The sequence below is a fragment of the Gavia stellata genome, chromosome 11 (genome assembly GCF_030936135.1).
Source record: "Gavia stellata isolate bGavSte3 chromosome 11, bGavSte3.hap2, whole genome shotgun sequence".
NCBI classification, from domain to species: Eukaryota; Metazoa; Chordata; class Aves; order Gaviiformes; family Gaviidae; genus Gavia; species Gavia stellata.
This window is the reverse complement of record NC_082604.1, coordinates 10,149,334-10,171,665: the sequence shown is the minus strand read 5'-3', so window position 1 is coordinate 10,171,665 and position 22,332 is coordinate 10,149,334. Positions and strand designations below refer to the sequence as shown.

General features: G+C 36.3%; 1 protein-coding gene across 3 annotated transcripts in view; it reads right to left on the bottom strand.

Annotated features, from left to right (window-relative positions):
* ACSL3 (acyl-CoA synthetase long chain family member 3) overlaps positions 1-22,332 on the bottom strand; it is a 58,939-nt gene that overhangs the window by 12,160 nt on the left and 24,447 nt on the right. For all 3 annotated transcript variants that reach the window (XM_059822647.1, XM_059822649.1, XM_059822648.1), the window contains exons 3-11: positions 18,700-19,120; positions 11,816-11,993; positions 6,135-6,244; positions 4,696-4,834; positions 2,671-2,821; positions 1,963-2,086; positions 1,608-1,679; positions 965-1,104; positions 56-228 (exon numbers count right to left, since the gene is read on the bottom strand). In XM_059822647.1, the coding sequence (XP_059678630.1) occupies positions 56-228; positions 965-1,104; positions 1,608-1,679; positions 1,963-2,086; positions 2,671-2,821; positions 4,696-4,834; positions 6,135-6,244; positions 11,816-11,993; positions 18,700-19,050 (1,438 nt within the window). In that variant the 5' untranslated portion in view covers positions 19,051-19,120. The remainder of the gene's footprint in view (positions 1-55; positions 229-964; positions 1,105-1,607; positions 1,680-1,962; positions 2,087-2,670; positions 2,822-4,695; positions 4,835-6,134; positions 6,245-11,815; positions 11,994-18,699; positions 19,121-22,332) is intronic.

Genomic DNA, 22,332 nt, shown 5'->3' with positions numbered 1-22,332 from the left:
CACGCAGAGCGCTCAGCACGGATCACAGCACTCAGCAGGATGCACCAACACCAACCTTCTGTGATTGTTCCAGCTCCAGCTGATTCAGTCAGTCCATACCCCTGTCCTACAGGGCAACAGAAACAAATGTTCATAAACCGCTGAGTTGCTGCGGAGAGTGGAGCTCCTCCACAAAGCAGGATGCGAATTTTTCCACCTAGCAGCATTCGTACTTTCCGGAAAATAAGGCTAAAATGCAAAGATAAGAGTATATATTTGTTGCTTAAAAACAAAACAAGAGAGAACCTTATTTTGTATCTGAACTGAAAGTTTCCACCATCTTCAAAGAAACTTCTACAGCATTCAAGGAAAACTTTGAAGGAGCGCATTTAAGTCTTCAAAAACACAGGCACAGTTTTCTAAACCTGTTTCTATATTCTAATTTGAAGATGGGTTAAATGATTTGAGAATGTAGATTTAGTGAGACAGTAAAGTTCTGTGGTTTTTCTCCTCAAAAATAATTTAAATAAGCTGTATAAATTTTTTGGTTATATTATCCTTTAGTATCACTAAAGTTGTGAGTTGGACTCGATGATCCTTATGGGTTCCTTCCAACTTGAGATACTCTATGATCCACTTCGGTGAAAATGTGAAGTCTACAGTTATCTATAGGAATAGACTTCCCACCTTACCCAAAAGTTGTATAAATCCATTATTAAAGTCCTGATGAAAATAATGCAATGAATATACCTCCAATCAGTTTCAAGTTAAATGACACTCACTTAAATTATATCAGTAAATATTTAAAAACATGCCACAAACTACTGATTTGTTGTTTCAATTTACACTTAATTACAGACTTGTTCATGTTCAAAGTGTCAACGTTACACAAGGAAAAGCACACAAAAAAAATTCAGATACTGCTCATGTTGCAAGACTTTGATAAGCATTTTTCTGGTGGCATTAAAAATAAAATTAAAAGTACCTATCGCAGAGCGGGGTAGTGTAACCTTTGGAAATCTGTTCCATTTTGTAGTTGTAGGCCAATATAAATAGATTCCGCTGGAAACTAGTCATTTCATTCACTTTATTCATGACATTTTTGTAGATCCGATCCATAATTTCCTAGTTATGTAAAAAGATTAACTTCAACTCAAAGAAACAAAAATCCTAAATTCAGTACAACAAAAAGGAAACACGTACACTTCAGATGACAACCCACTCCAGGTTGCTTCCTCTTCCATTGCTAAGAGATAGCAAGAAGTTCACAGAAACGAGTAAAGCAAACATCTGAGCAGGAGCACTAGTTAACCCCAAGCCACCTGCCGCCAACTATCTTTTTTCCATTTATCTACTATGATGAACAATAGATGACTAATTAAAATGGCAATCTAATCTCCATAGCTATTTAAACTTTGAAAAATGTTGACACTCATATGATGAATGTTTATCCCCAACATACAGATAAATACCAAAAATGTTATTTTAAGCTAGCTTAACATTAAAGGTCCTACCTTTTTTCCTTTTTTATTCAAATTATCATTGTATTAATTTTGTTGTTAAAAATTTGAATTATGAATTATATTTTAAAAATAATTTTAAAAATTATTTATCCTTCAGTCACTTACCGGGACAGCTGCCATTAGGGTTGGCTTAAGTGTAGTAACATCACCTTTGCTTCCTTTCTTTATTTTAGAGGACTAAAGTGAAGAACAAGTTTACTAGCAGACACATTCAAGATTTTTAACATGAAAAACAAGATGACATAGCACATCTTTCAAATGATCATTTTAATTTAAATTGCTTTGTAACAATTGAAACTAGTCCAGAGTATGAGTGATAACCACCAATACCCTGTTTCATGAATTATAGAAATGAAGATTTGTTGTAATATTTTTTAAGAAATTTTACAGAGATCTGATGTGAGTAATTTTTTTTTTTTTTTTTTTTTAAAAACCGTAAGGGCTTACATCTACAACGTACCTGGTCAGCTAATGTCTGAGGTGAAGAGTAACCAATGCGGCATCCATGAGACAGACACACAAGTTCAGCACTCAGCTCTAGAACGTGGGCAAGAGGCAAATAGCCAATATAGATATCTTTTTCCCTGTGAAGAATTTTTACAAGATAGGTTTATGTTGTACCATTAGAGTCCTCAGATGAGTCATTAAGCTAAATTTATACAGAGCTTACTGCAGAACTAGAGAAAGTGGAAAAATGCCTTTGAGCTTGAGAACATATTGCAAATAATACGGGTTTTGTTTCAGAAGTTGCATACTACATACTGTAGGTTTAAGGCGTGAACAGTGTCATGTTTGCTCATCCCGAGACAATTAACCATGTATTATGGTTGCAAAGGCAACTCTGTGGACAAGATTAAAAACTGCATCAAACAGAAAGAAACCACAGATTTTAACACTAACTAAAGGAAATACTGCTTAGGGAAGATTTCAACCACTCTACTGCAAGGTGGCCTCACAGGCTTGTGTGTCCCAGTCTTGCCCACATACAGAAGATGAGAGAACAAACAGCATATGAAGTAGTCATGTCATTTAATGCAGAACTGGAAGCTGCTCAGACATCACTGCATAGTATAATGTGCCACACACAAAACAATATAAAACAGTAATTAATCTAAAATTATATGCAACTACATGACTTCTTTATTTACTAGTAACTGTTCGTACGTACCCCAGATTTGGAATCCTCTCAGCCATTCCAGTTATCCCAGCAATTATGTTGCAATGGGAGATCATAACTCCTTTGGGAACTCCTGTGGATCCACTTGTGTACATGATCACTGCGATATCTGAGGGCACAGGCCTGGCCTGCTGTTTGTTTCCTGTAATTTGTGTTAAAAAAGAGAATGTATAATGCATGGAGAGCCTATCAGACTGGGAGATCTGATATACTAACATATTTCAGCAGTCATTCCAATACAACTCTACGTGACTATTGCTATTATATTTTGCTTTTGGTTAAAAAGATTGTGGTCAAGCTTAAGTGCCTTCACAAACAGTAGGAACTTCTTTGCATTAGCTGAGCAATACTTCGAGTGATTGTCCTAGTTTACCATGACAACACTTTTTCTATTATGTTTCCCATATTCCTGCAGAGAAGAGAAAAATGGGCAGAGCTTTGGTTTCTCCAAAACGCCACTGAGCTTCACAGCCTTTGGCAGGTATGCTGCGCTGTTTCCACGCTGCTGCATGGTCAATCCCCATTTGTGAACCTACTTTCTCACACGCTCCCCAGCAGGAGAACAACACACTGCCTCATTTGCAACACCTGCAGCAAGGCACTGCTGAGCGAACACGAGGTCCAATTTCTATAAATATTTAAAGAAAGTACAGTAGCTTTAATAGGATTAAAGTGTTTTTTAAATACTTGCCCTGAGAGCAAGAAAATACAAAACCAATCGTGTTTATTCAGAGGAAAAACTGCATCATGTGCAATACATGCAGCACAACATAAATGCTGAATAAGGAGTGAAAGCATATTTAATAATTTCCCACTCACTGAATCCTGTCCATCCTGCACGATGAACAACACAGAAATAAAAAAACATAAGCAGCAGCTCATGTACTTAATATAATATTAATTGAACATGCTTGACCATAAACAATCCATTGTAGTATTCCACAATTTATGAATGGTTAACTTAACAAAGATAATGTTGCTTTATTATAGCGCGTAGTATGTGATATTTAAAAGACTGAAAAAAGAAGGATTAGACACCTTTTTACATAGCACATAGATTAACAAATCTCAAGGAGCTAATGAATTATAGCCATAATTTTTTCTGTTGGTGTTGTCTGAAACAGTTTTAATAGTACATAAAACTGGTACATCAAAAAGGGAAAATTTTCTTTTAAAGAAATGGAGAGGTCACAGTATTGGGAGCAAACCTGCCATTCCCCTGAACATCAACAGCAGATGGATTAACCACCCACCCTACTCCTAAAACAAAATTCAGTCCAACATTTACGTGCCTTCAGTGGTTAAAAGATTCTGAGAACACAAAGAATAAGAACAGAAGCAAGCAACTACTGAATATAATGAAAACTTAAGATACTACGTTTAGCAGCTCTTCAGAGCCAAGAATAAAAATTTGTTATAAATCACCCAAAATTCTGAATTCTAATTCTAAAAATGTTACATAGATTGGAAATAGTTTTCAAGAAATTTACACAGTAAATTGATACTTTCAGAAATGCAATGAAAGTGACCGAGTTCTATCAGATTTAAATGGCTATTTAACATTTTGTTATTTGTGAATTTAACAAAACTTAATGGTAGCAAATTACTGATGTCCTTTGCTATAAAATGCACAATACTTTTCTGTGTGCTCTGAATAACCTGGTTTTATATGTCTGATCATAAGAATGCTTTCTAAGCTTCCATCCTGGCCTAAATGCTTATCCTAGAAATTATTCTTCAACATGTGACACTTGTGGTGGAGAAAACAGTTTTTATTAAAAGCATTTTACTCTACTCTGTTGAAAAACAAAACAAAACAACAAAAAACCCCCCACCCCAAAATCCAACCACAACCAAACCAAAAAAACCCAAAAGTTTTATTTAAAGAAAAATCAGAAGATAAAAGGTTAATCACTGCATATTTTTTTGAGATCTGCAATTTCCCCAAGTTTACTCAACAGGGTCAAAGTAGGACAACAAATGAGATGATCCAAATAGAAAGAAGAGATAGCCTACCAGTATCTGCCTTGGCCCCCATAGCTTGCACAGAAGCCATAGTGTGAACAATGACACCCTTGGGAAACTCTGACCATGTCGTTGGTTTGCCATCCACTGTAATAATATGTCGCAGCAGTGGAACTTGAGAAACAATTTCCTGTGGAAATGAACACGTGTTCAGAAATCAAACATGAGGACTGTGCCAACAAGAAGAAAGAAAAAAACCCCACCATCTACTGTATACATTAAAATGAAAGTAGTGACACAAAATATCTGACGATTTAAAATATCAGAGGATAAACTTGTCTAGCTCAAACAGCTGCAAAGCTTGAAACTTTCCACGTTTAGATTCGCAGGACTAATTGAACTTTCCACTTACAAGTCCAAAAACTTTTCCAGCCATTTACTGATCTGGGTCTTATTTCAAGAAAAGTCCACAAATAAGACTGCAAAGATTTGTAGAGATAACTGACTTTCCACTTTTCATGAGAAGAAAAGGTCCTGAGCAGCTGGCGACACTGAGCTTACAGTAATTCTTATGTTGCTCCTTGATTGCTATGCTATTTAAAATAAGCAACAGCTAGCAAAAATATAGAAAATTATTAGTTAAGCACTAGTTAAGCACTTCAAACAAAATGTGAGTTCTAAAACAATTATCAGTGTTCTAGTGGAAGAGATGATAATCATCTCTAGCAGAACAAATTCATTCTCTTACTACAAGCTGAAATAAATGCGCATTGTATATATCTACTGTCACTTTAGTAACTTTAAAAAAAGTTTTGGAAAATTGTCATTCAAAATTCAACAATAGCGCACAGTTCTTAATTAAAACCTTATATGAATTATTCCCTTATGTGAAATGTCTAGTTCCCCCAAAACACATCATGATGAAACTCATGCAGATTAGTTGTTCCACTTGTGTATTTGATCTAGGACAGTAAGTCAAGTCAGTTTTTTGACTGTTCTCAATGTTTAATAAGCTTTCCTGTGGACTGGAAAACAGCTCTAACTCTTTGAGCACCCGTCTTTAGATTTAAGAGCCATTCTCTGCTGGGAAAACATCCAACAATAAATCAGAAGGATAATCACATTTAGCTATTCATATACAGTTTATACATTTTTCTATTCTTCCCCTTTGCTTCAACTGTTACATTTATAGGCACTAAATCCACCTGGAAATCATAGCAGTTTCTTGTAAAGGTGTTGTTCCAGGCAGCACTGCAGCTCTTCAATAGTGCAAATTGCTTATCCCATTCTCCAAAGTCATTGAGGAGCCTAAATACTGCTGAAGGCTAACTATGTTTTTTTTCTGTACATGGAGACAGATACATAAATCTTATTCTAAAAAGAAGTGTCTGCCCTACAGAAAGGCAGTAAATCATTGTTCTGTACAATGGAACCAGGCCTTTTAACAACAGGTACACTGGAAAGCGACAGACAAAGAACAGTTTTCTGACCTTCAATTTTGTTTGCATCAATTCTTTACTAGTAATGATCGTGGTCACCTCCGTTTCATTTAGCCCATGTACTATTGCTGGGCCTCCCAGAGTAGCATACAGGGTAACAACTGAAACAGAAAATGGGGGGGGAAAAGTGAATTTCTATTTTACACTTTCAAGTATAGTTTACGAAATAGGTTAATCTCAGACATTTATTAAGTTAGGCAAAACAGTAAAAATATTTGTGAACTAATATAAAGGTGGTATAGTTTTATGCTTTAAAAAAAATACGTATTACATGGATTTAAATACAACATAATTTTCAGTTACTCACAGAAGGAATAAAGAACAACCATTGTCTATGTGACTGCTTACCATTTTTCAAGGTCTAACAAGAGATACTAAAACCACATTACCCTATGTAATTCTCTTCTAGATCTACTCTTGTACCTTCATGGTTTTTACCATTTTAAAAGTAGCCATCTGTTCTCAGTTTAATACACTGTTTAATAGTCCTCTTCTACATAGGAAAGAAACAGCTTTCATTTATGTGACTTCCCTTCTCAGAATTCACATGCCCCATTACTAGCCTTTTACAATTGACTGCTAATAAGAAATTATTATAAGATTGTAATACATGTCATCAGCAGATTAAGCCTCACACTCAGTAATCTGTGACTATCATATTCTCCCATCTATTTAAAACACCATAATAAAGGTTTAATCATCACAATCATTAGACATTGAACTGACATCATGAGAATACAGAACAACAAGGAAAGAAAATATTTAGGAAATTGATTATTAGAAACACTGTTTCCTGTATTTAAGGACAGCTCATTAGCAATAGAGTGTTAAACCACAATTATTTCATAGTAACAATTTTAAAATCATATTTAATTTCCTGCCATTTTTATGGGTACTGCATGAGAAAAGACTGGAAGAGACTGGGGAAGAAAAAGGCAGCTCAAAAAAAATAATAATTTCCTATTTTCCAAGCAGAATGCTAAACAGAGGCATCTCAAGAAAATGGTAAGGTCAATCAACACAATCATTCATAATTACAATATTAGTGCTGGAAGTTTTGTACACATCAGGTATCTGAATTTCTTTTGTATTTTAGTCTGGATTTAGCTGAATATTTAAACAACATAATTATTATTGTCCCCATTGTCCGTTCGGGCTGTAACTATGCTATGTTCACTGCAGCAAAAATAAAAAATAAAAATAAAATAAAATAAAACTCTGTTGTATTCTAAGATTTGAAATCCAGGGAGTTACTAACCCAATGAAGCATACTAAGGAAGAACTCAAAAGCAGTTTTCTTACAAGAAAAGTAAATAGTTGACCTCTACTTATTTTTTCCTTGTTAAAACAGTCCATCATACTTCAGAACTGTTGCAGGGCAAATGCACATGCACTGTGTTTTCTTTAATTTGGTGGGAGCAAAGTCCAGAAGAGTGCCTCTACTAGTTCCCACGAGCTCTCTCTACTTACTGCAGTGACCCCTGTTATATAAACATCTAGCAGAAATTCAGCTTCCCCAAGCCAACAAGCACAACCAAGACAACACACCGCCCAGAAAGAAAAGTTAATCTCTGAAGTAACCATTTATGTAGTTAATTACTCATCTACAAAGAAGTACGTCAAAGACAACTTAGAGCTATATGACGGAGCCAAAGAGAGAGAGAGACAGAGACCATTTATATGACGGTACATTGATGTCATGGAGAGAAAAAAAACCCTGAGCAATGACTCTGATCTGTGAAATTCTCACTTCTCCACATTTGCCTGAAAAAGTTTTAGGTGCCAATCAGAAAGTTTAGGTAATTTTTTTTTTCTCTCCTTTTTCTCTTGAAGACATACCGAGAAGGGATTATCTTTTGTGTTCATCTTTACACATGCAATAGTACAAGTGAGCCTTTGATATTTGGATGTCTGCTAGGAATACTGCTCTGCAAGTCTGACAAAAAGAAAAATTTCAACACCACTAAGTTTGCCAGCTAATACACAAGAACAAAGCCTTGCCCTAAAGAAACAAATAGAACTTTTGCCATTTCTTTCAATGTAACTAAAATGTTAAACTGAGTATTACAGCATCCATCATACATAAAAAGAAAAGTATACCTTTAAAGGCTTCAGCCAAATCCATTCTGACAAAACCACTTCTGCTCAAGCTTCAGGAAGGCATGATTGAAAAATAAAACATAACCTTTCCTATTTATTTCATTATTTGGTTATACACTCAGGTGGTTTATCTGCCCACACTGGTGACGAGCTCTTCACACAGATGAAGAGGAGATACTTTGGAAGAAAATCTGTTTTCATGTTAGTGGGGTTTTTTTTTTTTTCCATTTTTGAACTAGCAATCCCACTCTACCTCCTGCAAATACAAGACTTAGATAGTGTCAAACAATATAAAATTTACCATCAAGCAAGTATTTCTAATCATAAAACCACTTGTTTGTGCGAGTAATCCATAACATAAAAATTACTCTCCCCATTTTAATTCTGTAGTACAAAAGGCATTCTTTCCAACACTAGGTATGAAGCAGATGAACCTGCTCTCCTGGCATCAGTTCTGGACCATGTAGCATCAGATTTAATACATTTCACATTTGGAAAGAATGTCACAAGACTACCACAGCAGCTGTTGTGAAACCTGTAAACTGTAAAATGCTAATATAAGTCGTTTAGCAGTATCTTGCCACACAACTTCTTCAACATCATCTGAATGTTATAGTTCATTCAGTAAACTGACTACGTGAATACTGCATGGTAATATCATCATCTGCCAACACACAAGTCAGCCAACTTCACGTAAGATGACATACAGCTTAGATGCTAAATACCACGTCAGACAGTGTACTGAAGCACGTCTCAGTAAGGGATTTTAAAACATTAATCCAACAAAACAAAACACACATGCATACCATCCCACACACGACATCCATCCACTATCTCAGATTTTTTTTTTTTCCCCTAAAATTACGAAATCTTCCTAGGATTTGTAAGTGTACTTCACTTACGAAGAAAAAATAATCGATACAAGCCTTTGCATTTTATTCCCAGGATGGTCACTAGGAATCTAACAGATCCCAAAAGTGATAAAAGGGAACTGACACGGTGTATTATGAGACATTTAGTTTAAAAGCAACACAGGCATCTCCCTGAGAACAGCCTGTGCAGATCTATCTCTGTTCTGGCAGGCAAGTTAGCAGCAGTCACTTGCTGAAGAAAGGACCAAAAATATCACTGAATTTAGGTTGGAAGGCACCTGGGAAGATCACCTGCACAAAACAAGTTCATTAGAGCAGAGCACTCAGGGCCATGGCCAATCCAGTTTTAAGTATCTCCAAGGATGGAGATTTCACAACCATTCTAGGCTCCTGTTCTGGTATTTAACCACCCCCACAATAAAGACATTTGTCCTAGTATCTAAGCAAATTTTCCTGTGTTTCAACTTGTGCTTGTTGCCTCCAGTCTTATCAAAACACACCTTTGAGCAGAGTCTGGCTTCATCCTCTCTGTATGCTCCCATTAGATAGTCTTAGACAGCAACGAGATCTCAACTCACTCATCTTAATGCTGAACAGACCCTGCTCTGTCAGCCCCTTCTCATATGTCACGTTCTCCGACCCCTTCAGCATCTTGGCAGCCCTCCACTGCACTCACTCCAGTATGTCAGGGTCTTTTTTTCTACTGGGAAGCCCAAAACTGGGCACAGTACTCTACATGTAGTCTCATCAGCATCCAAATGGAGGAGAAGGACCACTTCCCTGGACCCACCTGCTATGCTCATGTTACTACCACCCAGGATGCTGTTGGCTTTCACTGCAAGAAGGCACTGCATACTCATGATTGACTCACTATCCACCAGGACCCCCAGGCCCTTTTCTGCAAAGCTGCTCTCTATCCAGTTGTCCCCCAGCCTATACTGGTGCATGAGGCTATTCCAGCATACACACAGGAATTTGTAATTGCCTTCGTTGAACTCCACGAGGCTCCCAACAGCTCACTTTTCCAGCTGACAGGCCCCTCTGAACATCAGCCCTGCCCTCCAGTGTTCTGCCTGCTCCCGCCAACTTGCTCCAGGCTGTGACCTGCTGTGTTTACACTGTCTCATCATCCAGATCTTCAATAAAGACATTAAACAGTATTGGACTTGGTATCAATCCATGAGGGCTGGCAGCTAACTTTGTCCTGCTGATCACAATCCTTGCAGCCAATGGACCAATGAATTTTCCATTCATCTTACCAGCTACTTATCCAGTCTCTATCTAGTTTAGATGTACAGTTACTACAGGATACCATGTCAAAGGTCAACTCAACAGGTTTCTCAGCAAGAAAAATAGGCCTAGAGCTCCTACGCATATTCCTGTGCCTAGGCTCAGACTAGGTTAGGGTATATATATGGCAGAGATGTACCTCGGACACAGTTCTGGCTCTCTACATGGCTCGAGTGAAAGGGGAGCAGACTTGGCCTTGCATTTGTCTCTGCCCTGTGCTGTGAAGTGAAGCTGTGTAAGGACACCTCCAGCCACTCTGTCCTATTCTACCACCCCTCAAAGGCACCTCCAACATAACCTGCAACTGCCCAGCACACACATCCTGCCAAGAAAGCAACTTCTCCTCCTTGAGCAGACTCAGCTCTACCCCAAACACAGTTAGTGGTCTCCACAATAAAACAGCAGAAGACTAAAGGATAAGTAACTAGAAGTTACAGAATGGGACTAAGACTGTCATCAGACAGAAGAGCCCAAAAGACACTTCTCTTATGGTCACTCCATGAGAAAATGAGGAGTATCATCCAGGTCAGAGAACCTAGCCTCAGTCCACTGCCAGGGTTAAGGATCCAGTTAGTGTATGATTAAACCAGATACTATGAATGAGAGTGAGACTGACTTTAAATAGCTCACCAAAACTAAACACAGTCTTTAGGTTTCTGAAGTAATAACTAGGACTCAAGTTTGTCCTTGAGCATAGCCTCAAATCAGCATTCAGATTAAATTAGGATGTATTAAATTACATGCAATAGACTATGAGAAAGTCAAGAGATGGAGAGAAGAAAGAAAAATATAAAAATATAAAAAAAATGTATCAGGCTCACCCTAAGGTTTGAGTTAAGGAATGACTTACAGTTTGGTAAAGGAGTTACTTAGTAACTTTTTAATTCAAAAGAACTGTCCAAAATAAGTTCAGGACTTACTCATTCCTTTTCACTTTTTAGAGATAACAACACGATAAACTCTAACCAAAATCAAAATTGAAGAGTTGACAAAATACCCAGTTAAAACAAAATTTAAAGGCACAGATGAAGGTTGGACGTCAACTCCTGAAACTGAGTCAACGAATTCATGTGTGATTTTTGTTTGTTTGTTTTTAGAAACTTGGGAATCTGTATCAATTTGAGATTAAAAGAAAATAAACCTCTTACAAATCCACTGAGTAAGATATACTTACTGAAACCGTATTCCAGCTGCAAACAGATACACATTTCTCCATTCAGTAAGGCAGAACACTGCAAAGTGCACAGTCTCTACCTTATGCAGTATTTTTTTATTTGTAGTTTTAAACGCTCCGTATAAAATTTATATAAAGTTTTCTTAGCGTGTAAAGTAAAGTAAGAAAAAAGTTTGTTTTCAGATTGTGTTGTAAGATCAAAAGACATAAATATTTTAGGAAAGATGCATACTTACGCTGGTAGTTGCACATAAAGCAGGCCTGTGCTGCAATCATCCACTCAGCTCTAGTCTCACAGAAGATAGCAATGTTAGTCTTCGGTTGCTGACCCAATACTGCTAAGCCGTTTCCAAAATTAACAGCTTTAATGTATACATCTTCATATGACAGCCAGGTGTACTTGCCAAGGATGACCTAATAAGAATAATAAATTCAATTTAGAAAATGAAAATCCTTAACACATGTGCTACTACATCTTTATCCACCTGAAGAAACCACATATGTTTGAAGTAAAAGTTGCTTAAATTCTAAAAGCAGTTTATTCAAGATAATGAATAATATTCTTGCCAAAAACTACAGGGACTGTGGAAGTTCCAACACAAATACTGCAATATCTCCATGCATGTTATCACCTCAGTTTCTGTTTTCACATTAGGAAAGCACACGATTCCCACTGTATTTTGTAGCTTCTCAAGCCCTTCGAAAGGCTGTGGTTATCTGACCAACATGCCTTTAGGATTTTTTACAAAGGTTTGTTTTATTTTAAATAAAGGGTGACAAGCACTAGCTAGTACAATACATACTCTATATTTGCTTTCTTGGATGTTTGGCCTACAATTCTCCTATACAAATACGATACTTGGGTGTTCCTTCTTATTAAAATAAAAAAAATAAATCAGGAAAACTGGAATCCAGAAAAGCAGTATATCAATGGGTCCTCAGTCAGAAATTGTGAAATCCCCCTCCCTTTGTTTGTTCCAAAACAAATGTCAGGAGGAAGAGGAGCAATCTTTTTGTCCTTTTTTACTACTAAACAAAACTGGGACAGAAGACTTGACTGGAAATTACTGGCAGATCTCAGTAGTGAAAAGTCATGTGGAAAAAGTTAAACAATCTCACTTTTCTTCTATATGGGAAAGCTGGTGCACAGTAAAATTGGATTTGAATTTACAGTTCACTATCTGTCATGCATGCACACTATGTGTGCACTTGCACCTTACAGTACTATTTTCTCACTGAGTGATAGGTTATTTCTCTGACAACATCCTAGAAAATTTCATATACAGATATAGTACAAAGAAAATGTTTTGCACTGAAAAACAAGACTCAAATTATTATACCTTACCTATCTAGTTATACAAACACCATGACAATTTTGAAAACTAATTTTTATTAGTCAAGTACCTGAACGGCAGTTGTGGGTGTTAGTTTCTTCTCCAAAGTGACTAGCGACAGGACAAGAGGAAATGGCCTCAAGTTGCACCAGGGGAGGTTTAGGCTGGATATTAGGAAAAATTTCTTCACTCAGAGAGTGGTGAAGCATTGGAACAGGCTGCCCAGGGAGGTGGTGGAGTCACCATCCCTGGAGGTGTTCAAGGAATATGTGGACGTCGCATTGTGGGACATGGTTTAGTGGGCATGGTGGTGTTGGGTTGATGCTTGGACTTGATGATCTTATGGGTCTTTTCCAAGCTTAACTATTATGTGATTCTGTGAATTATTTTGGACCTTTCCTTTGGCTACATAGCATTAGTAATAAATACAAGCAAACGATGAAAAGAAAAAAGCTAGAAAAGCAAACTTCTCCCTCCTCGCTCTGTTCTGTTTTCCAGATTTCATTTATCAATTTCAACTACACTTCAAACTTGTGGGCTGTAAAAGTTAACAACTTTTTGGCATGTAACTACATTTCTAATGAGTCTGTATTTCCACATCCACTTCCTTCATAAACTGAATTTGAAAATCTCTCTCAAACTCTAATAGAAAAATAAAATCTAACAGATTTCTTTTATCAAAACACTTTTCCAAACTGCTGAAGTTTACTATTGGATAACTGAGTTACAGCCTTGCTGCATATTGCTCATTAACCTACTCATTTAGCAGGACAAACCTTTTTTAAACTCAGGACAGGTGTATGTGCAGCTGCTTGGAAATTTCACAAATGTTTTCACGGGAAAGTATCACTTAACAAAACCGAAAAGCAATACTTGCCAACAATAGCAATACTTAGCAATTTCACCAGAAAATAAACATTTCTCACTCAAATATCTGCTCAGGTTTTCTTGTTGTATTTACAGAAACTCAGCTTCACTGGTATACAGGCTGTTACAGAGCCAAAACCCTTACTGGAGTGGAAAGATCAGATTGAATTTCTCTGCTGTAAGGGGCAAGAGAATCTCAGCAGAATTGCTGCCTGAGCACATCCACAGCACCACAGGGCAGAGGGCTCACAGCTACCTGTGCTCAGAGGTATGGCCCCCCAAGGAGAAGGACCTGGGAGCTCCTTGCCATTCCGACATACCAAGATATTTCTGGTGTGGTAAACTTTTACTGCTTCCAAAGAAAATACTGCACCTCTTCCTGTCCATCCAAATTTCAGTAATTTGGAATTTTAATTCCACTTTGGGACATTTTTCCCCCAAACACAGTATTTTTGGCAGACTTGGAAATTCTTGAGAAGCTCATCAGTTGAAAACAATTTACAGAAATTAATCTGGCGACACCATTTCCACCATTATACTCTACCTAAGGCGTGGCCTCAGGTATGCTGCTCTCAAATAATCAGGCCAAGAAATAGAAGCAGATTCTTGTTACTATTTCTGGTAAGTTTGCCAATCTGTAAATGAACAGGTTTTGGTAGTTTCCACCATTCGCTACATAACTCACTAAAGTTGAAATAATAAATCATTAAAGGGTCAAAAATGGATCTTTCTGAACAACACTTGTGATTCTGATTTTTTCCCTTCTTTTATTCTCTTAAATAATTTATCCTCATTGCTTAAACAAGTTTGATATAAAGTAGTGAAAGAAGGCCTTATTGGTGCTTTCCTAAGAGGTTAGAAAACCCACAGAAACGAAGTATAGCACTGTTAGTTGTAGTTATTTTTATATATATATAGAAATACAGTTGTATTTCTGAAGAACACTGACATGTTAAAACAGATGAGAAAACCTTTTTCAATGCAGCTATTCTGAGTTTTACTTTTCCTACTGCCTTCCATATATTTAAATTCCCATGTTCCCTTCCTTCCCATGCCCAACATTTCTTCTCTATTCCCTCCCTATAACATATATTAATATGCTGCCTCTGTCTGTATGCCCCTTTCTTCTGCATTTCCCTATATGCTTCTTTTGCAGGACACAGGGCAGGTTATGGTTTCTCTCATCCTTCCTTATGTTTGTCTCCAAATCCATCTACCTTCTTGGCCCTTCCCTCAGTAGCTTTCACTAATATCTTCCAGTGTACAGTTTCTACTGTAAACAGCTGTTAAAACTGATGTTAAGTGCCATAATCTTTTAAACGTACACACACGCTGAATTTTACAACTTTCAGAACTTATTTCTGCTAGATAGCTACTTACACATGTAAAGAAAGTAACTGTCCACGAGTTTACGAGAAGGGCCCCAAGAAGTCAAGATTATTGAGAATTGATTAAAGAGACACATAAAACCGAACACTAAATAAGAAGAGACAGCACCTCTGAATGTTTACTTCAAAATACTACATTAAATAGAAAAACACTGCCCTCTAGTGCACCAGCTTTTAAACACAAACTGCAAGTTATATTTGTTACCCATTTCATGCATTGGAAAATATTATTAAATATCATTACTGTACTAATATTTGGAAATCCAGCAAAGTATAGAGACTAAATACCTGCTGCACAGTGAACATTTTTTTTAATCTGGATTTTAGGGCAACCATATTCAAATTTTTAGTGTGAAGGTGTCATAAAATGTTCTCAAAAAAGCTGCAGGCACATGTAGAGTCATTAAACTACCTGACCTCAGTTACCTTTCAAGGTCTTCCAGAAAGTAGCTTATAAGGCTTGAAGAACCTTGACTACAGTTTGGAAACCAGTGATCACAAATTAAATACATTTCCTTGTAGAAAGTATATTGGAAATAACACAAAGGAGGCTATTTGAAACGTCCAGTTTGGGCCTTTTTCATATGAAAACATGGATCACAGCTGAACTCGTCTGAAAAACCCCACCCTAAATTATTATTTACATAGCACTCTATGTTTTTCAACATCATAAGCTACTCTTTTACTGCTCAATGACTTGGCACGGCAACAACCTTCCTGCAACTTCACAGTAAGTTTCAGTATCAGCCACCATGAGTAACGTTCTGAATTCCCAAGTGCTTGCCCATGTGCTTACTGTTTCACGTAAGTCTTACAGGCTTTAGATGCATCACTTTCCCCTACCAAAATCATGTTTACTTTCCCCCACTATGTCTTATTTGTTATGTTTCCATTAATTCTGTTCTTGGTTACAAACCCGTTTTAAAACAGAACAAAAACAGACAAACACCACCACCACCCCAAAACCAACAAAAGAACACACACACAAAAAGCAAAATTCACATACCAACATATGTAAAAGCAAGCACGTGACAATCTAACCTATAACTAAGACAATATAAAATAAGCAACCAGCAGAATAAAGTTCATCTTTTGGGCATCATAAAATTTAAGCTTTGCTTAAATTAATTTTTCCAATTAATTACATCTTAATCTCTGAAGTATTTTCAACATTATTTTATCCTGACTTAAACACATATTTTATGACATTAATATTACGTATGCTCCCCAATCCATGTATTAAAAGACACTATAGAAGGAAACAGAAAAACTAACTACATACGAAATATTATAAAATGCAAGAAAGTGAACAGAAGCAGGTATTTGTATTTTATTAACATCCATGAATTTCTGCTACGTTGGTAACTACACAGGAATAAATCTTTCAAACAATATAATATAATAAAAATTCAAGAAATTACAGATTATCTGGGATGTCATTGTTCTCAGAATAAATTAACATATCTGATCTTAAGGACATTAAATATCTAGCTTTAAATAATTTTAGCTGGAAGTGTGAGCACACTTAGTTCTCCTAAGAATCAGAAGCTTAATATTTTACTTTTTTGCAATATATGTTTACCCCATTAATGAATCATTAATTACATTAATCCAGCCCATTGCAATTTGCACAGAGAGACATCTTCTAATAGGTAATGCAATTCAGTACACAGAGCCATGATCTACATTCAGATCTGCCCCTGACATGCAGATGACCTCAGAAAAATGCATCAATCAATCCCACCACTGTGTTCAATTTCTGAAAGGGAAAAATTAATTAACAAGTTTTGTGACTCCTATAAGGTAAAGAAGTTATATGCATTATATCTAAGAATTAAAATTGTCATGCACCTTTTTGAAAAGTTGCACCAAATAGACCTCAACAAGTTGCCTTTACTAAAGGGAACCAGGCAATAAAAAATGTATGTTATGAAAGACAAAAATCAAAGGAAAAGAACCCTGACATTTAGAATCAACAAGGTATCTTGTGAAATTTTCTGATTTTCCTCACTTGCTAAAACATGTTATGAGGTATTAAGAAACACTGGTTTCCTTAATGGAAAAAAAAAAATTTTGAAGTATACTTACGTGATAATGCCACAACTTGGAACAAAATACCATGAGAGCAAGTATGGCAATTGACCATAATGAACTATTGTGTCAAGCTTAGATGAAATTACCTAAGTTAAGTAATTTCTAAGTCTAAATACTTAGAACCAAGTAATTTACGTAGATCAACACCAATATTCTTCAGCTTTCCAATATTCAGAACACTTTGCTTGCATAATGGAAAAGGCTAAAACTCCTAAGTTCTTAAGCCTTACCTTACTAATTACGTTTAAAAAACAGAGCACAGATCATGGGCAGCCAAAATCCTGATTTGTGCTCAGAAGCCCGCTTTGTACAACATGAACTTTCTGTTTCTTTATAGGGCAATGAGGCAGCAAAACGTGCATCAATGAAGATTGTAGGTACCCATTTCTCACAGCATTTCCTTCATAATGAAAAATTAACTCCACAGCTGGGAGGAAGTTTCACTAACAATTAAAGCTTCTATAAAGACTTTAACAGAACTGAACTTTTCCATGTATTTGTGATACTAACCAAATTCTACTTTAAAAATTATACTCCTATATCAGAATTTAAACTAGCAGTATTTAAGGAATCCTTTATTATATGAAGACATAATTTTTTCTTCTGCAGGAAAACTAATCTTAACTAAAAATTGTCTTTATAGAAGTTGTTAACTACATGCTCATACAGAATTGCAGACCTTTAACACATACCCACGCGTATACGCTTATCCTGTTAATGGTATCTTGACTTGCTTCTTCAGGCAAAAGTGCATTTTTAAATGCCTCTGAACAAATACAAAGCAGCAACTACAATACAGGCCTGAACTTAAAAGACTATAAAAAGTCAGTCCCTTGAAACAACAGAGTTTTACATTGAAATTACATCTCACACACACACTGATTACAGATTAGCAGAGAAGTAGATCACCTTAAAGGAGATTGAAAGGAAAAAAAAAAGAGACTCTTCCAATTAAAGTCTGTGCAATCCTTTTCCAAACAAAAATTTCATTTAAGCCCTGAATTCACAGGGCAAAACAGTAAATCCTTAAGTTACAATTAAGTTTACTGGAAAGGCACATCTGAGTATAGGCATCTAGTAATTTTTCTGTATTTATCTGATTTTAGTTCAGAATAACACAAAGGGAGGCTTTTTTTTGAACTAACCTAAAAGGAAAATTTTAAAGCCAGTTACATCATCAGCTAAATATTAAAAACAAATACCTAAAACACATTTGTGTTTTTTCTTTGGCTGAAACCATAAAAAGCGACATACTCAAGAACGCAAAAAGAAGGTTTAGATTTGTTTTAAATGCTGAGTAATGGAAGGTTGGGAATTAGATTATTTAGCTCTTTTCACTTTTTTTTTTCCCCCCAATTTGCTTTACTGGACTCGAAGTGTGGCAAAAGTAAACACACTCTGAAATAATTCTCGAAGGCAGACTGCAAAAAGACTTACCTTTTTAAAAACTTTTCCTGATGGCTGGATTTCATCTTCCTCTTTCAGGATTTCACGTGTTCCCAAGAGTTTTTTGTCCTTAAACTTAGTCTTAGCATATTTAAAAACTTTGTCGAGTGTATCACACCCAGGATATAAAACTGAAGCTAAGCAATGTAGACTGTTCACAGATCTGTATGCGCCCCCAGGCCTGTTATTCACAGGTTTAGCTTTAACCTGCTTGGCTTTTGCTATAGCCTGCCTTGATCCTGAAAATATGTACCATGGAATGTACGTTACAAAGGAGTACACCAAGATTATAAAGTTTATAAACTGTAGAAGAACAGGGTTGATGTTATGCTTCAACTTCATTTCGGCTGCTTGCGAGGTTACAGAGAAGAGGTCAGAAACATGGATCAATTAGACAGGGATCCAAAAAGATCTGAAAAGACAAAAGAAAATGTTACTGGTAAACTCTATAGCTGTTGGCAAGGGGGTTATTTTCAAACATATTATTGCAATCCATATTAAAGTAGGTCTTTTTATGCAGAAATTAGGCTAAACATCTTAACCCCTAACACAAATTAAACAAGACACCATTACACAAGGAAAAACTCTTCCATTCCCATTTAACAGACTGCAGTACTTACTAGTATTTTTACTACTTTGGACACTACACAACACAAACACAGAACCTAAGGAATTCAGGACCTGGGGTTTTAATTAAATGACACATGAATGGCACATATTTATCTGAAAATGTTACGCGATTATACAATTTAAAAGACTCTCTCCAACCACCTCAGAGAACCTACATGCGTATCCTAGCAATCTTTATGACCTTTGACTGTAAATCATCAACCTCCATACAAGCCCTAAGAACACACGTAACGTCACCACTCTGTACGGGGGAACCCTGATCACTATGTTCGTTGAAATGCTTTCCAAACGTTATACAGATTGGGACACCTACGCAAGAGAAGGAAACTCTAACCTTCCTCCACGAAGGCCCTGTATGCAACAGAACCTTGCTGGTTCTTTTATTCCTAGGGACTTTCTATCAATGGGCACACTTGTTATATAAGTAAATATGAAAATAAGTTAACTGGTATTTGGTAAATGCTGGAAAATGGCTTAGAAATATCCCCCAAATCCTAGCAACAGCACTATGAAGAGACGTGTAACTTTTTCCAGGGTCCCTAATGATGCCAGGATATTCACTTTGACTTTTTTTAAAGCATCATTTATCATATCTAAAGAACACAATGATGCAACTGTCTCATGTATTCTACTGTGGAGGCAATAAATTATGCTATCTATCTAAAAGATCCAGAAAAATCAACAAAATAATTAAAATCATTATGGAAAACAGCAACACTTGTCATAATGGCTGAAGATTAATTTCTGCAATGGTGAATGAGCTACAGTTATAAAAATCAGTGTTTTGCACATAAAAGCAAAATGAACTATAAATACACTTAGTTAACTTTTCAAATGTATTGATACAACTGTATTAAAAGCAATACAATAAATCAAGCAACTAATAATCATGTATACATAAGATGCACAACTTTGATAATTCTTTCTAAATTAAGTAAGATACAGTGCCAATACCATATTATTCTTTGCTGATACCTTATGTTCATTGACTCTTTGAAAACCCTAATGAAAAGAAATCTTAGTTGAAAAAGTAATGTTTAAATTGTGTAAGAGTCTTCAGTAGTAATGGAAAGAAAACTTGCTTCATGAATCTTAGATTTGTAGGTCCTTTTGGGAACAGATCGATCCAATATCCTTCATTTGTGGGATGAGATTAATTCCATCTTTCTCTAAACCATACAATTTCTTAAAACTCCAAGCAAAACTATTTCACCATCAGCTTCTTCCCTAACAAGCTGCTGTAACCTCATCATTAACACTGCATCATTACAGGCAGTTTGAAGAAACCAAGCAACATCAAGGTCTATTCTGCAAAGCACCCAGAGACATATATTCAAATAAAGCATAGGAGCTCTTCACAGTAGGGACTTACTGAATGAAGCTGCAGAGGAGGAAAGGGATTTAAAACCTTAAAAAAACCTTGAAGTGTATATATTTTAATTTTCAGATCAAAGGCAGAAATTGATGACAAATAAAAAAAAACCTAAATAGGCTAAAGGGCAAATTCAGTAATCGTTTGAAGAGACTTATGTTCTTAGGCTGCCACTGAAGGATACTTAATGGAAATAATCACGTGCCAGCCAATGAGCTACTGCAGTCCAGAAAAATTATGCTGTTGTTGATAGCAGCAAAGAACATGATGTTTTAAAGCTGAACCCAGAGTTCACACAACAAAATTTTAGCGATTTTTCAAGAAGTTATATGTTGTACTACAACTTTGTCAGGCCCAATTCGGGGGGGGGACGGATATCTTTTCTCCTTATACGGCAGGAGAACTTCTGTTTCTACTTTGTAGGCACAGAGAATTTAACCAAACACTGTTACAAGCAAAAATGAAGACAACTGATCTAATACCTTTTGGAAAACTGTTCTCCAAAGAAACTCCCTCTGACAAACAATTGAGCTTGTCCAAAAATACTCTCTGGTTTTCATAACTTCCCTTGGTTAGAGAGGCACTGAGCCCTTCTAGAATAGCAGCTTACCATTTGATTTTGCAGTTATCCCAACAGCTTTATTCCTAGCTCAGAAGGAGAAAAGAACCTGTTCCACCATTTCTAAAATAACCACGCCAAGGTCTCATGTCAAGCTCTCTCTTGTGGCTTACCTGAAGACTTGCACATAACCCCCAAACCTGGAAATGTTTTCTTTGAATTGCAAATCATAAATTGTGCTATGCCCACCATTTCATAAAGGCTGCATCACAAGAAAGGGTCTAAGGAACACTCCAACAGGACAGACTAAGGGGAAATATTTTGAAATGTTACCCTGCTTCAGAAAAGTAAGCGTCCACCTCTAGAACTCTATTCTGATGTACATCTGTTACCCTGAGTAAAATGCTAATTACTTCAGTTTCTCCTTCAGTGAAGTGAGGCTGTTACAAGTCATCTATTTCAAACAGTTTCTTTTAAAAATTAACACTTACAAAAAATATTTTTTCACTTAAAATGCAATTTTTTAAGGATAAAAAAGTATCTTTTGCAAATGCAGTTTCTTGCCTTAAAGGCCAAATACGACTCCATTTTTCTTTCTTTAAAATCTTGTAATTAGGAGACAGCAAACTTTAGCAAGAGAGTGCTCCTGTGCCATTTGGCAATTGATTTCAGACTGTGATACTTACAGAGCATCTATGCTTGTAACTAATTGTAATTACAATTGTAATTACCATTGTAATTGGGAGTGGGAAAAGTGCAGTCTCTTTTTGAACAAGAAAAATATATTCTAGTATTCTCACTAGAAGGGTAAGTTCCAATATCTTTGTAGGGTGATGGTTCTAAAGAGCTGAGCCACGACACAAAGGAAGTTTCTTGGTGGCAATGCAAAGGCTCCACCTCTTTCCTTGTATAACTGAAGAACACAAGATGCATTTTAAACTCATCGCTTCATTTGTTTGTTTGCTATACTACTGAAGAGAAAAACTCCAAGCAAAGGAGATGCATTGTTTCAGTTTAAAATGCCTTCATCCAACAGATTTATCATGCCATTCCCAGCAGAACA